Raw genomic sequence first — 15,102 nt, 5'->3', positions numbered from 1 at the left:
GGGCAGCCTGTCCGCGTCCCCCCTGGGTTTCTCGGGGCGTGGGCCTGGGACGCAGTGCCAGGCTCCCCCGGGGAGCTTGTTAAAGCACAGGTTCCCGGCCCCACGGACGGACTCAGGCTGCTCACCCTCCAGGCGCGCCCGCCCCGTGCCCTGGGGCCCTGTCTGGACCTGTCCGCTCTGTCCTGTGCCTGGGCCCGGTGCTGGTGTCCCTAACCCTGGCTGCCTCTCCTCACTGGCCACTGAACCCCTTTCCTGACCCCCTCCCCTGAATGCTGCCGCCGTGACCTTGGCGAGGCCTTGCAGGCTCCATGAGATGCCCTTGGCTGGGCCTTCCAGCCACCTCCGGCTCCAGGAGGGTCATCGGAGCCTCTCAGCCAGCGCCGACCCCCTGGTGACCCTGGGGGCGGGTGGGGCTCAGTCACTGGGACTCCTCCAGGGCCAGGGCCATCGCCACCTTACAGTGCAGCCCTGGAGCGGGGGACCAGCTCCTTGTGCAGAGGCTCCCAGCGGTCAGACGCCTGCCCAGCACGCGGCCCTCTTCTCGGAGTCGAGAGCGGGCACGTGTCGACTCGAGAACCGTGGGCGTGGAGCCGGATCCTGCCCATGAGTGTGCCGAGGGGCAGGGCCCAGGTGCGGAGGCCTCCAGCCTTCCCCCGTCTCCCGAGTCACCAGGCGCCCTCCTTACTCACCCCGGACGTGTGTTGGCTCGTGAGCCTGCCCCTGGCCCTTTAATTCCTTGTCCTTGTCCCTCTGTCCCCACCTAACCCAGGGTGACTCAACCAGGCCGCCTGTCCACTGCACTGGACCCCGGGAGGGGTCTCAGTCGTGGCCCTGCCGTGTCCTGGAAGCCGGGACCGCCCTTCTCCGGTTTCCGGCAGCGGGGCTCAGACCAGGCCACCTCCTCTGTTCCGCGCCACCCACCCGGCGGTGGAGAAACCCCTTGCTGTGCCACAGTCTCAGACAGCTGATCTCGTGGGACAACTGGGGGGGTCGTCCTTGCTCCGCATGACACCTCCTTTGAGGCCTTGAAATGTCACACGTTCCGGGCAGCAGGGAGCTGGGGTCTCTGGGGACAGAGTGCCAGCCCCGGGCGGGGGGAGGTGTTGGGGGCCGGCCCCCCCCCCCCCCGCCACCGCGGAGTGGGAGCGAGGCACAGCAGCGGGCTGCAGGCCCTGCTGCTGGGGACACAGCCTGCTCCACCCCCGGCAGCCACGGGCGTGGGGCCGCTCCCTGTCCCCGTGCAGACAGCGATGCCGGCAGCCGGGGGACAGAGAGAGAGGGGACATGTGGGTGCCGGACCACCAGCGGGGAGGGGACCCCTGAGAGGGTAAGGAGTGAGCACTCGAGCACGGGACGGAGAAAGCCCGCACGACAGTCTCTGCTAATTACTAATTACGTCTGACGGCGGGAGTGGATGGCCGGAGGCAGAGGGACCGCGCCCCCCCCCCCCCCCCACCGCTGCGCAGGGGCTGCCGGGGAAGCGGCAGGCACACCTCTCAGCCCAGCAGGCTCCTCCCCGCTGCTTCTGTCCTGAGGTGCAACAACCCCCTAAAGGAAGTGCTCCGTGGGAGTGCTGCGGCTTTTTGGTATTTTTTACCCCCAGGGGGTAACGTGTAGGCTGCCCCTGCACTTGGGACGGTGCGTCTGTGGCCTCCGGGCCGGCAGGGGAGCTGGAGGAGGGCTGGGGCGGGCAGGGAGACAGCTTGGCCTTCGCCCCCCTGGGGGGCGGGGGGCGGGGTGGAACCATTGATTTTTCTCCCAAGGATGGGACTGTGGGTAAGGGCTGGCCAGCGCTGGTCTCTGAGGGTGTGCCGCGGTACGGCTCTGCACACAGTAGGTGCACAATAAACAAGTGTGTCTCGAGCACACTGGCCGCAGGGAACGGGCCGCAGCGGGTTTGACGAATTTCATCGAATTCCCGCGGTGCTGGCTGGCGAGCAGCGTCCCTGCCGGGCGCCCCTCGCCGCTGGCTCTGGGTGACTCTGGGTCACTCTCTGTGCCCCGGGGGGTGCACAGAGCGGGGCCTGGGGGAGGTCTGGGTGGGGAGGTGTGACCTTGGGCGCGTCCCTCAGCCTCTCAGGGCTTCCGTGTCTGCCTCGGAGAACGCGTACGGAGCCCCGCTCCACCCACCCCCTGCACACGGCGTGGGCTCGCTGCCATGAGCTGTCAGAGCCCCGGCCAGGGGTGGGCACACACGCGGTCCCCAGTGCAGGCTCCGGAGGGGAGGGCAGGCGTAGTGGGGACACAGGAGGGAGCTAGTCCTGCCCATACGTGAGGTGGCCCCGTCCGGAAGGGGCCAGGCGGGCGTGAGGCTGAGTGTGGCCACAGCCGGTGAGGATCACCAGTGGAGGGGGTGGGGCCCAGAGGGGGAGGACCTGGGCGGGGGAGCAGGCACTGGGGTTGCGTCTTGCTCTGCCTCTTATTAGTGGGGTGGGCTTGGGAAAGCTGCCTCCGTGTGTGCACCTGCCAACCGGGGTCGTGAGGATGTCCCCTCCTATAGCCACTGGGGGGACGGGTGGGCCACGCCCGAGGGGCACTACAGCGGCGCCCGGTACACAGCAGGGCCCCGCCTGCTGAGGCGGGTGCTCTTTCATGAAGGGAAAGCCACGTGGTCCACGGAGGGCCCCGGACACGGGGTGGGGGGGCCCCATCCGGGCCCTGATTTCCCAGGGTCTCGGCTGCTCTCACACGTCCAGAAAGCAAGCACTCACGGAATGGACCTACCGGCCAGCTCAGCGTCACAGCCAGCTCCCGGCGAGGCCCGAGGGACAGCCAGGCGGGGACACACCCAAGGTCCGCAGCCAGCCTGTGAGGGGCGCTACTACTGTCTCCACTGGATGGGAGGGGGGAGGACTTGGGGCTGGGCGGGGGGCGGGGGTAGAAGCCCCTTTGCCAGAGGTCCCGCAGCTGCGGAGGACAGGGTGGGAGCGACCCCCGGGTTTGGCCCGGGGACGGGCACGGCCCTGCGCACGGCCAACCCAGCTGAGCCCGCCAAGCGGCTTGGCCGGAGGTCCACACTGCACCGTGGGCCTGTGCCCAGCCGGGGGCTCTGCCAGCTCTGGCGGGGCACCCCGAGGCCTCAGCTGGGCCTCTTGGGCCCGGATCAGAGGGGGGCGGGCGGTACAGGGGGCGCTGCCCGGGGAGATGGGGGCTCAGTTCCTGGACCGGACCTCTTGGTCCACACCGCTGAGGGGCACCCAAAGCCCTCAGGGCACTCTGTAAGGATTTCCTGAGACATGTGCCCGGGGTCAGCTCAGGTCAGTACCAGCCAGGTCCTGGTCCCGGGAAAGAGGTCTGTGTCTAAGGGCAAGGCACCCCCCAGGTGTTGGACCGGGGGCTCCTGGCTGGGTCAGAGCAGCTGTCTGCATGCGCAACCCAGCTGCGACCCTGGGAACCGCAGGGAAACGGGGCTGTGTCCACGCCCCCCCCGCCCGTGCATTCCCAGCACATGCTGCCGGTGGTCCTCCCAAGATGGAAACGAGGGGCCCGCCCCACGGCGCCTCGGCCCCCGCGGCTCGGCCGGCAGCAGGAGGTGCTCCGCTCACCCCAGGGGGCCATGAGCATGGGGAAGAACTCACCCCAGAGGGCCATGAAGATGGAGAAGAAGACGGTGGCCGGGTTGTCGAAGAGGTGGCTGGCCCGGGCCGTGGCGCAGGCCGAGCTCATCTTCCAGTAGCTGCAGGTCTTGTCGCACAGCGGGCACATGGTGATGTTCTGGGACTGGTCGCACATCTCCTTGCTGGAAGACAGGGGGCGCCGAGAGTCCCGGGCGGGGACCTGCGGGGACTCCGCGGCCCACAAGGGCAGGACGGGACGCCTCCCGGGAGGCGTGCTGGGGTGAGGGGAAGTGCTGGGCCTGAGCGGGGGGCCGACGGGAGCCCCTCGGTCCCCACCACAGTGGACGCAGCCATGGCCACGGCCCTCCTCTCCACCCAGGGCCAGCCTCAGAGCCTCGCCTCGTGCGCCCTCACACGGGGCCCCACGCTCGGTCTCACGGGTCTCACGCTGGGCTCTACTGCCTTAAAAGCCTTCGTGACTTTGGAACAACAGTCCTGCCACCGCTGCAGCCAGGCCTGGGCGGGGCCAGGCCTGGGCGGGACCCGCCCAGAGCTGCCACGTGGCCAGCGAGGGGCCGGTGGGCGAGTGGTCCCCTCGGAGGCGAACCCCTGGGCTTCGGCACCCACAGCCTGCGCTGGGGGCCCCTCTAGGAGAAGCTGGGGTCCCGGCCAGCCTCCCTCGGATGACCGGGTGCCGTCAAGGCTCGTGCGGTGCCGACAGCAAGGGCTGTGCCAGGCCCCGGAACGGAAAGGGAAGGAGGTGGGGTGCAAGCACACGGCGGGGGCTCGGGGCCACGCGGTGTGCCGGGTGCCACGCAGTCTCCGCCTGTGCTCGCAGGGACACTTCGGGGTTGGGGCGGACCCGTCCGTGAGCGACGGGGGCGGCAGACACGGACTCCCTCCCAGGCAAGGGCTAAGCCGTTGTGGATGGGTGGAGGAGGGGGCTTCGTGGACCCGGTGGCTCGGCTCCTGCCCACTCCCGATGCTCAGCCTCTGTCCTGCTAACACGGAGAACCACCCCCACACAAGGCCATCGGCTGGGCGAGCAGCAGCCCGAGCCTGGCCCGGAACAGCCTCGGGACCCACGGTCCCCCCTTCACGGGTGAGGACGCAGCCCAGAGAGGGTGGGCCACTCGCTTGGGGCCACACAGCGGAGCAGGGACTGAGACCCTGGTCTCTGTGTTCTCGAAGCCCGGGGGCTGCACGGCCCGTCGGCTGCTCAGAGGCCGCGGGAGGGCCCCCTGCTGAGCCCAGGAGGCCCCAGGGCCCCGGCCAGGCCCCTGAACCCCAGACTGCTTCTCCTTCTGGAAGACGAGGGGTGGGGCCAGAACGAGGCCTCCCCGCCCCCAGCTCCGGCCCGCCCAGCTCACCCCCCGGACTTGTGCACCTGGGGGACACTCGGCACCAGCAAGGACCCCAGACAGGAGCGCCCACTCCCTGGTGGCGGCGGGAGGGGTTGGTCACCTGGGAGAAGCCTGGTTGGCGGGGGGCGGGGGTGTTGTTTCGTTTGTGTGTTTGTTTGTAATTTCTGGTGCCTGACTTTATGCACAGGACCTCGCCCGGCCCACGACGGTCAGTGTTTGGGGACATCTGCTGACCGGCCCTGGGGGCCCAGTTCTGCTCTTGCGGCCGCTTATTCAAAACTGTGCCAGTGGACGGCGGGCGAGGCTGATGGCCTGGAGCCCCTGGGGAACCGTGTGTGTGTGTGTGCGCGCGAGAGTGAGCGTGCGAGAGTGAGCGTGCGAGTGTGCATGAGAGTGTGCAGACGTGAGGGCCGGGTGTGTGCTGGCGTGCAGCGTGGAACCAGCCAGCTCTGACTGGCATGTCGGCTCCAGTGCCCTCGGGGGTCTCTGTGCCCTCGGGCCTCGGTGTCCCCATCTGCACCCGAGGGTGCCGACAGCGGAGCGTGCCCAGGTTACCGCTTGTCGGGAGGGTCACAGAGAATGCGCGTGAAGCCAGGGCGCCGCGCTGCCGTTGCAGGGATGAAGGCGCCAGGCAGCTGCAGGCGTTTCGGGACGGGAGGCCCGGAAGCCTCCCGGAGGGTCCACCTCTCGCCCTCCCCCGAGCTTCCTGTCCCCCGGGGGCCCCTCCTGGGGGGCGGAAGGACCCAGTGTGTGAGGGCCCCGGGGCCCGCACCTCTGCCGCCGTGAGCCCCGCGGCTGCCAACGGCCTTCTCCCTGCCTGTGCGAATGCCAGCCAGACAAAAAGCCTTTTTTCTGCTGGTTTGAAACCCTCTGCCTCTCCCTCCACCACCGTCAGCCAAGATAAAGACAAGGAGCGGACGGCCTGCTCCTTGGAGCTGGCGGAGGGGCGGGTCAGACTCCCAGGGGAAGGACACCTCCCTTGGCCCCGAGACGCCAGCCGGGCGGGGCCTGCGGTCAGCGGGGCCTCAGGGCTGCCCAGGAAGTGCTGTCTACCTCCCCAGTGGGATGGGAGGCGGAACCCTGGCTGGGAACCCCATGCCTCCCTGGGCAGTCTCTGGGCCGCAGCTGCTGGCTCTGCCCCCTGCCAGGGGAGGTGGGGAGGTGCAGCCCCCAGCGGCTACCAGGGGGACCTGGAGGCTCCCCACCTTCCGCCGGCCATGCCCCTTGGGGTGCAGCCCCAACCATGCCCAGGCCACTGTCGTCTTCGCCACAGGCCCGCCCAGGCACAGTGACCTCACCTCACATTCGCAAACAGAGGGACAAGCTTTCTCCCGCCTGCGCCCAAAATAGCCCTGGAGGGGACCTTAGCCAGACTCCTTCAGCGTCGGGTTCTGAGTGGGCGGAATGTTTTAGGTGTTATTCACGCATTAAAACACTGTTTACGCAAAGGTTCCCCGGGTATGGCCTTCTGCGCTGCAGGTCCCGACGAGCCAGCCTGCCCGTCAGGGGGACACTCCCTGGCGCTCCGCGGGCCGGACCCGGGACGCCTTCTCCGAGTCACGGCTCTGCTCTGGAGACGCCGGCCGACCTGACGTCTCGGGGCTTCTCCCGAGACACGGGCAGCTCCCACCCGGCGGGGCCAGCGGGCCCCCTCCCCTGTAAACGCGGGTTTGCCCGTGGGCGCAGGGGCCAGCCGCCCTCCCACACCACACGCTGATCTTGGGGTCGGCGGTGGCAGGTCGAGGGGACAGCTAGGGAGGATGGGAGGCGTCCATGCGTCCTCCGAGCTCCCGCGGTCCGACTCACGCCCTGGGCGTCGTCTGGGGAGACTTGCACCCCCGCACGAGGCTGGCCTGCTTCCCGGGGCCCCAGGCCCGTGCCAGCCCTGGGCGGCCGGCCCGAGGCGACGCTCTGTGCCCAGGGCCTGTTCTGCGGGGCCCGGGGACTGCGTCCCCCGACCCAGGCGTCTGAGTGTCACTCGTCTCACTTCCTGACCCCACAAGGAGGCAGTGAATTTCCCCATCGCGCAATTACTGAGCACGAAGAGGGGAAAGGCTTCAGAGGGTGAGACGGGGCTGGGCGTGCGTGCTGTCTGCTTTCCACAAGAAAACGTCCCCTAGGGCAGGGGTCCCCAGGGCCTCGGGCCTCGGACCAGGGCCAGGCAGGGCCCGTCAGGAACCGGGCCACACAGCAGGAGGTGAGTGTGTGAGTGGGACGCGCTGGATTCATCCGGAAACCCTCCCTGACCCCCGGTCCGTGGACAAACTGTCTCCCACGAAACTGCTCCCTGGTGCCACAACGGCTGGGCGCTGCTGCTGCCCGAGGGCGTCCGCGCCAGAAAAGGAGACCCACCCTTCCGATGGCACGAAGGCCCTCGCTCTGGACCCCTCGCACGGGGCCCCTGGTCCTGACTGCACGAGCCGGCCTGCCGAGTCAGGTCTGGGCTGAGCTCGGGGGCCGGAGGCCTGCTGCCCGGCGCGGGGAGGGGTGGGGGTGGGGGTGGGGTGTGCCCCGGGACAGGGCCCGCCTACCTGGGGATGTTGTCGTCCACGGTGGCGCATCCGTACAGGAAGACAATGACACCGACCACGGAGGCTGGGATGAGCATCTGGGTGTACACGCCCAGCCAGGCGAAGTACAGGCCGATCTTCTCCCCGAAGTACTTCCTGTGTCACGGGGCACAGCCAAGCAGAGACACGCAGGCTCTCAGGCTGCGCCTGTGGGGAGGCGTGCCCCATCTCCTCCTCCCCCCCTCCTCGAGGAGCGGCTCAAGTCAGGGGTGGGGCCCCCCCGTTCTCTGGACCGAGCAGCAGGGAGTGGGCGGGGCTCTGAGCCGACCGTCAGGTTTGGGGGTGCTCTCTGCTTCTCCTACGCCCGCCCCCCTCGCCTGCGCCCCGGAAGGTGGCTTGTGGCACCCATGCCGGTGGGCAGGAGGGACGGCCTGGGAGGCTGCCCGCTCCCTTCCAAGCCCGGCTCAGCTATGCCCTGCAACCTTCTCCGGACAGGAGGGGCCAGCCCCGCTGAGTCCAGCCCGGCTGCTCATTTAGGAGGAGGAGCCGGCCCGTGGGACGAGGGGCCCACCCTCCGGTCAGTGGGAATAAGCTGCTTGAACTGGGGCCGCCGGGCCTGCTGGGAGCACCAGCGTCCTCCGCACAAGCTCCTCAAGTTCAAGCGGGTTCCCGGGGACCGGGCAGTCAGCGCCGCTGGAGCATGTGGGGACACCGGTCCCAGCGACGCCCACAGCTGGGGCCGGGCCTCCCCCTCTCACCTGACCAGGTCGATGGGCTGGTACTTGTAGAAGACCCTGTAGCTCGCCCACTCTTCGTACAGGAGCTGGGGGGAGAGCGGGCGGTGAGCGGCGGCCACCCCTCGCGGCCCCGGCTCCCGCCCCGGGGCACGGCGGCACCAGTGCTCTCAGCTGGAGCAGCCCTGTGGGTTCCTTCCACGAACTCGCACTGGGGGTCGGCTGAGGGCCTGGTCCCGTGCCAGGCGCTGGGCGCTCTCGGCAGACCCAGCCCTGAGCCCCGGCCTCCCGTTCTGGTGGGGGACGGGGACCTGGAAAACCTGGGCCCCCAAGAAGCTGCCCTCAGTGGGCACACAGCCCACACCACAGGAGACCGGCAAGGCGGTGGCGGCAGCTCCCGGAGCAAGAACGCACCTGCGTTTCTAGGCGAAGGTGGGGATGGGACAAGCGCCTGACAGCCTCACGGGACCCTCACCCCCCGTGACCTGACACTGTGCTGCTGTGTGGCATTCCCCCATCGGCTTCCCTGTCGCCCCCGTCCCACACACAGCCGTTGAGACCAAGGACAGAACCCACCGGGCTTTGGGGCAAAGAGATACAAGTGGCCAGACTCAAAAAACGACGCCCGGGATACAGAGTTTGCGTCTATCTCCTGAGACGGGCTGCCTGATTAGTGCTCGCGGTGCGATAAATGAAGTCCATGTGCACCCCGCCCCCTCCACCCCCGCCAGCTTTGGGCAGGGAGTGAGGGTGGCCACGCGGAAGCCTTGCACGGGGCGTCCTGGGAAGGTGCTGGGTGGGGGCTGCGGGTTTTCAGAACGAAATCCCACACACACGGGTAGTCAGCGCTTTTCCGACCATCACTGGAAGCCCAAGGTCACACACCAGCTGGCGGGGAGGCGGGACCCACGGGGGCCTTCGGTGCCTGCCCGCCCCCCCCCTCCCCCCCGTCTCTGCTGGGCAGGAGGCAGGCGTGGGGACGCCCAGGAGCATTCACCAGGGCCCCCTGGTGTCTTCCGCACACCGCTGCCTGCCTGGGGTCCCTTTTCCTTAATATTTAACTAGAACAATTTTTTGGGGGGGGGGGTGTTTCCTATGCCCAGTTAAAAAAGTTTGGGGAGTCTCCTACGCCTCAACGTTGCTGTGGCCCCAGGAACGCACGCACCACCTCACAGCACCGCCCCAGCAGCACCCTGCTGCAGACCCAACGGTGGGGCGCCCACCTTCGTGCTGGAGCCCCGCCCCCAACGTGACTGCGCTGGGAGATGGGGCCTGTTCGGGAGGTGACTAGGGTGACCGGGGGTCGTAAAAGGGGGCTGTTGCTGTGACAGGACCGGCGGCCTCAGAGGAAGAGACACCGGAACCACCCACTGACAGCCGTGACAAACGGGGCGCACCCGGCTTTCTACCTGAGCCCCTTCTCCACGGCAGAATCTTCTTCCCACCAACGACAGACCACCAACCACGTCGTTACCATTGCCACAATTCTGGGGGGGCCTTTCACCTGGCGAGGGGGCTGGGACAAGCCGGGGTCCCGGGTGGGCCCAGTCACCGTGACCCAGGGCCTCCCAGCGCCCAGCCCTCTGCGTGATCTCGGCTCAGCCGGCCAGCGTCCCTCCTGCCCAGACCCACACTGGGGACCCACACTGGGCACTGACACCGTCCTTAATGGCTGTGCACATGCCGGCCCCCAGCTGTGTCCCCCCAGAGCAGAGGCCCCAGGAAGGACAGGTTTGTCTGGACTGTGTCTTCCCTGATACCTTGACCGAGGCCTGGGGCGGATGACAGGTGTCTAGTAAGGAACTGTTGGAGGGAGGGAGGGAGGGAGGGAGGGAGGAGGAGGAGAGAGGACAGAAGGGAGGAAGGGAGGAGGGAGGAAGGAAAGGAAGGAAGGAAGGGAGGGAGGAAGGGAAGGAAGGAGGGAGGGAGGGAGGGAAGGAGGGAGGGGAGGGAGGAAGGAGGGAAGGAGGAAGGAGGGAGGAAGGAAGGGAAAGGAGGGAGGGAGGAAGGAGGGAGAAGGGAGGAAGGAAGGAAGGAGGAAGGAAGGAAGGAGGAAGGAGGAAGGGAGGGAGGAAGGAAGGGAGGGAGGAAGGAAGGAAGGAGGAGGGAGGGAGGGAGGGAGGGAGGGAGGGAGGGAGGAGGAGGGGAGGGAGGGAGGGAGGGAGGGAGGAAGAAGGCTGGACCCAGGGCCCATGGCTCTCGGGCCAGCCCAGGACGCACCAGCTGCGTGCACACCCAAAGGAGGCAGCGGGGCTCGGAGGGGGGGCTGCGCCCGTCCCACAGCACGGGCCCTGCCTGCCTCTGCTCGTGCCCCTGCTCCCCCAGCGCAGCACGGGGCCCGGGCCTGCACATCCCACTTTCTGCCCTGGCCCTGGGGTCGGGCTCCCGGGGCGCCTGCCCCCGATGGACGGGGTGCCCTGACCCTCGCTGGAGCGGCGACACACCCAGAGACAGGTCGGGTCAGGTGGGGGCATCGTGGGAGAACGAGAGGTTCTCGAAGGCTCTGAGTTAGGACTCAGGCACCCGTGTAGGGTGCCCTCCCTCCCTTCCTGCCTCCCTTTCATCCTTCATTCCATCCATCCATCTGCCTGAACTTCCGTCTGTCCATCCATCCACCTGCCCATCCATCCACCTGTCCATCCATCCACCCACCCACCCATCTGATACTCCCCGACCACCCCCACGGGCCAGGCCTTGAGCTCACTGCTGGGACATACAGTGAGAGCGGGGGCGGGCAGAACTCCAGGCAGGAAGCCCCCCGGGGGGGGGAGTGACCCTGGCCCTGTGTTTGCTGGCCGGGCGCGCAGCGGCGACCAGCACAAGGTTCCGGGGGGGAGGCACCGAATGGGGCGGTCCTGGCACTGACATGCCCACTGGTGGAGCGGACTCCAGATGAGCACGGCAGCCGCTGTGGCTGGGGCACGGGGATCGGGCAGGGCCTGGGGCGGAGGGGCCGGGACCTGAAGGGTGGACCCGGGCCAGAAGGGGGTCGCAGGGGTCACCGGGGAGCAACAAGGGAGAGGCCGCGGAGGGCCAGGCCAGGCCGGCGGAGGGTCCGGGGGGGGGGGGGTGCTCTGTAAGTCATCAGGGACTCGGACACATGCCAGGGGTGCCACGAAAAAGAACCAAATGTGCGATTCCGAGCTAACCCCGATAGCATCTTCAGCTGGGTGCCCGGCCGGGCAAGTTGTATCAGGTACCAGAGGTTTGAAACCGCCGACAGAGGGCCAGAGGGAGGCGGGAATGGAGAGCATTCCGGCCCCTGCGACCTGGGACAAGGCCCCCATTGTGAGGCCCTGGGGGAGGCGCCTCTGCCCACTACCTGGGAAGGGCCCGCTCCTGGGGGCGAGGGGAAGGACTCGGGGCTGAAGGGGACGCAGGGCCCGGGGTGGGGGAGCGCTCCCTGAGCGGGGGGAGGTCTGAGCTTGTCTGGGGAGCCCAGGGGAGCAATCAGAGGCGAGGGTCTGGGCGTGGGCGCATGTGCAGGGTGGCAGGGCAGAACCTTCCAGAGCAGGGCGTCCAACCGGGGCCCGCAGGCCGCACGCAGTTCAGGGCAGCTGTGAATGCGGCCCAACGCAAAATCGTCAATTTACTCAAAACGTGATGAGGTTTTTCTTGTGATTATGGGTCGCAATGTATTTGATGTGGGGCCCCGAGACGCCAAAGGTGGGACACCCCTGTTCTGAAATGTGGAGGGCAGGAGGAGAAGTGGCTGTGGGGCGGGGGGAGATGCTTATTCGGGGGGTGGAGGAACAGAACTTTCTGGAAAGCCTGGGGGCTGGGATCAGGAACACCCACGGCATCGCTTGGCGTTGCCGGAAGGCGACCTGCGGCCTCAGGCTCGGCGACTGGTCCGTGAGGAAGGGTTCCAGGCCAAGTGAGTTTGGGAAGCACTGGGCTGACCATCACCCAGCAGTTTCGCCGGGGTGCCGCTGGGGGCTGGGGCTCTGGGGGCAGGGGGTCCCCAAGTCCAGCGGCCCGGTGGCAGGCAGGGCAGGATGGGGCCGGACTCCGGCGAAGGCGGCTGGAGTGCCTGTCCCGGTTAAGACGGTTACGATGCCGGGTCCGGTGGCCTCCGGGGGCACACACCGTGCACAACCACCCACCGTGCAACCACCCGCCGCAGCCGCCACTGCCGAGAGCCAGAGGCACACGCCCGCCGACCGCACGGAGCTCCCAACACTGCCTCACACCTGGGAGCAGACGCCGGGGACCCCGGTGCCCCTCGTGCGGCCCGCCCTGAGTGCCCGGTCCCGCTGCCCCTCCCTCGGCCCCGGGGGCCCTGCAGGCCCCACCAATCCACCTCCTCACCCTCCGCGGCCACTCACCTTCCTGTCGTTGAACTCCACGTTCTCGCCTCGGTAGTCGCCCTGTCGGGAAGGAGAGAGGGCACAGTCTCACCCAAGGGAGCTCTCGTGCGGCTGACCCCCTCCCGTTCCCAACATTTCCAAACGAGCGCTGCGGCAGTGACACGGTTGGGATGACCCTGGGACGCCAGGGCCTGCGAGGCAGCGGGCGGGCCCAGCCTGTCCCCTTGGAGCAGGTCCTCTGTGCCACCCGCCAGCCCGTGTGCCCTGCCCCACCCGCCCCAGAGGCGGAGCCGGGGAAAGGACCCAGTTGGGGGTCCTCGGGACGGCCTCTGGGGTGGGAGGGTCCCACTCTGCAGGGTGTCCCCGGTGCCCCGTCCAGGGGGCGCCCCCTTCACTCTCAGGTGTCCCAGGAGGGGTGGCAAATGACATGGTCCCTGCACACGGACATCGGGGGGCCCAAGTCTCCCATTTCACAGACGGGAACAGTGAGGCTCGCTGACCTGGCTGAGGGCAGAAGGCTCAATTTGATCCGACCTGGGACTCGGGTCCCAAGTCCATCGGAAGAGGAGGGTCTAAGGGCCGAGAGTGGGTCCCACGCACTGGCACTGACACCCGAGACTGAGCGGCGGCCTCAGGAGAGGGGCCCTGTGAGCACCCGGCAGGACTGGCCCTGAGGCTTTCGGGGCAGATGAAGCTCGGAGGCCTCTTGGGGGTCTGCCCACTGCCCATTCCACTTGCCAGCTCCTTCCACGACCCTGGCAGCCCCTCCAGCCCCCTCTGGGTGGGGAGGGCCTGGCCGCCAGCCCAGCAGCCCGATGCCCTGGCCTCGGGATGCCGATGCTCCCAGGACGGTTGAGACAATTTCCTCCGGAGTCTGCAAAGAGCCCCCCTGCCCCCAGCCGGCCTCTGGCCCTGCCCGGCGGTTCTGCTCGTGGCTGAGACAGCTGCAGGGACCCGGCAGCACCTCCTCTAGGCAGAGGCCAGTTAGCAGGCAACTGTGGGTGGGGGGTAGGTGCCCACCAGGAGTGAAGCCCAAACACTGCTGAGCGGACAACGGAAATGCCGAAGCCCTTCTCCTGGAGCGGACTCGCTGATCCCGGAGCCCTCCCAGTGGTCCCGCTCCGAGCACACGCCGTCTCGGCGGGTGTCCTGGGCCAGGATCCGCACCCAAACCTTATCCACATGTGTTCTCGCTGAATGAATGGATGAGTGAATGGGTGGATGGGTGAGTGGATGGATGGGTGAGTGGGTGGATGGGTGGGTAAGTGGATGGATGGATGGGTGAGTGGATGGATGGATGGGTGAGTGGATGGATGGGTGAATGGGTGGATGCATGGATGGGTGAGTGGGTAGATGGGTGGGTGAGTGGATGCATGGATGGGTGAGTGGATGGATGGGTGGGTGAGTGGATGGACGGGTGAGTAGATGGATGAGTGAATGGATGGACAAGTGAGTGGATGGGTGAGTGGATGGATGGATGGGTGAGTGAGTGGATGAGTGGATGGATGGATGGGTGAGTGAGTGGATGAGTGGATGGATGGATGGGTGAGTGAATGGATGGATGGATCAATGAATGGATGGACGGGTGAGTGGATGGATGGATGGATCAATGAATGGATGGACGGGTGAGTGGATGGATGGATGGATCAATGAATGGATGGACGGGTGAGTGGATGGATGGATGGATCAATGAATGGATGGATGGGTGAGTGGATGGATGGATGGATCAATGAATGGATGGATGGGTGAGTGGATGGATGGGTGAGTGAGTGGATGGGTGAGTGGATGGATGGATGGGTGAGTGAGTGGATGGGTGAGTGGATGGATGAGTGAGTGGATGAGTGAGTGGATGGATGGGTGAGTGGATGGGTGGATGGGTGAGTGGATGGATGGACGGGTGAATGAATGGATGGGTGAGTGGATGGATGGATGGGTGAGTGGATGGGTGAGTGAGTGGATGGGTGAGTGGATGGATGAGTGAGTGGATGGGTGAGTGAGTGGATGAGTGAGTGGATGGATGGGTGAGTGGATGGGTGGATGGGTGAGTGGATGGATGGACGAGTGAGTGGATGGATGGGTGAGTAGATGGACGAGTGAGTGGATGGATGGACGGGTGAATGAATGGACGGGTGAGTGGATGGATGGATGGGTGAGTGGATGGGTGAGTGAGTGGATGGGTGAGTGGATGGATGAGTGAGTGGATGGATGGGTGAGTGGATGGATGAGTGAGTGGATGGATGAGTGAGTGGATGAGTGAGTGGATGGGTGAGTGAGTGGATGGGTGAGTGAGTGGATGGATGGGTGAGTGGATGGGTGAGTGGATGGATGGGTGAGTGAGTAAGTGAATGCAGGTCAGCCCGGGGGCAGAGGGTGGGGAGCAGAGACGTCAGACAACGCAGCGGTGAGCGACACGGGGGACGGGAGATTCGGAGCCAGGGGTACACGGTGCCCGCGCAGCCCCCTACGCCGCCAACCAGGGGCGAGGGTGCGCCCTCGCTGTGGGCAGCGTTCTCTGTGGAAGAGCACAGGGCGCACCTGGCCCGGCTCAGGGTGACGTGTGAACATCGGTGCCAGTACGTAAGGACACGGGTGTCCCCCGATGGCATAGAAAATTCACAGAGGTGAAA

General features: G+C 67.2%; 1 protein-coding gene across 9 annotated transcripts in view; it reads right to left on the bottom strand.

Moving 5' to 3' along the window:
* Positions 1–15,102, bottom strand: part of ANO1 (anoctamin 1) — a 140,044-nt gene that overhangs the window by 28,455 nt on the left and 96,487 nt on the right. For all 9 annotated transcript variants that reach the window (XM_036029815.1, XM_036029814.1, XM_036029816.1 and 6 more), the window contains 4 exons: positions 12,494–12,535; positions 8,190–8,254; positions 7,453–7,587; positions 3,579–3,739 (listed from right to left, as the gene is read on the bottom strand). In XM_036029815.1, the coding sequence (XP_035885708.1) occupies positions 3,579–3,739; positions 7,453–7,587; positions 8,190–8,254; positions 12,494–12,535 (403 nt within the window). The remainder of the gene's footprint in view (positions 1–3,578; positions 3,740–7,452; positions 7,588–8,189; positions 8,255–12,493; positions 12,536–15,102) is intronic.

This window comes from Phyllostomus discolor, chromosome 6 (genome assembly GCF_004126475.2).
Source record: "Phyllostomus discolor isolate MPI-MPIP mPhyDis1 chromosome 6, mPhyDis1.pri.v3, whole genome shotgun sequence".
Taxonomy (NCBI): Eukaryota; Metazoa; Chordata; class Mammalia; order Chiroptera; family Phyllostomidae; genus Phyllostomus; species Phyllostomus discolor.
Note: the sequence above shows the minus strand (reverse complement) of the source record. Positions and strands in the feature narration are given on the sequence as shown.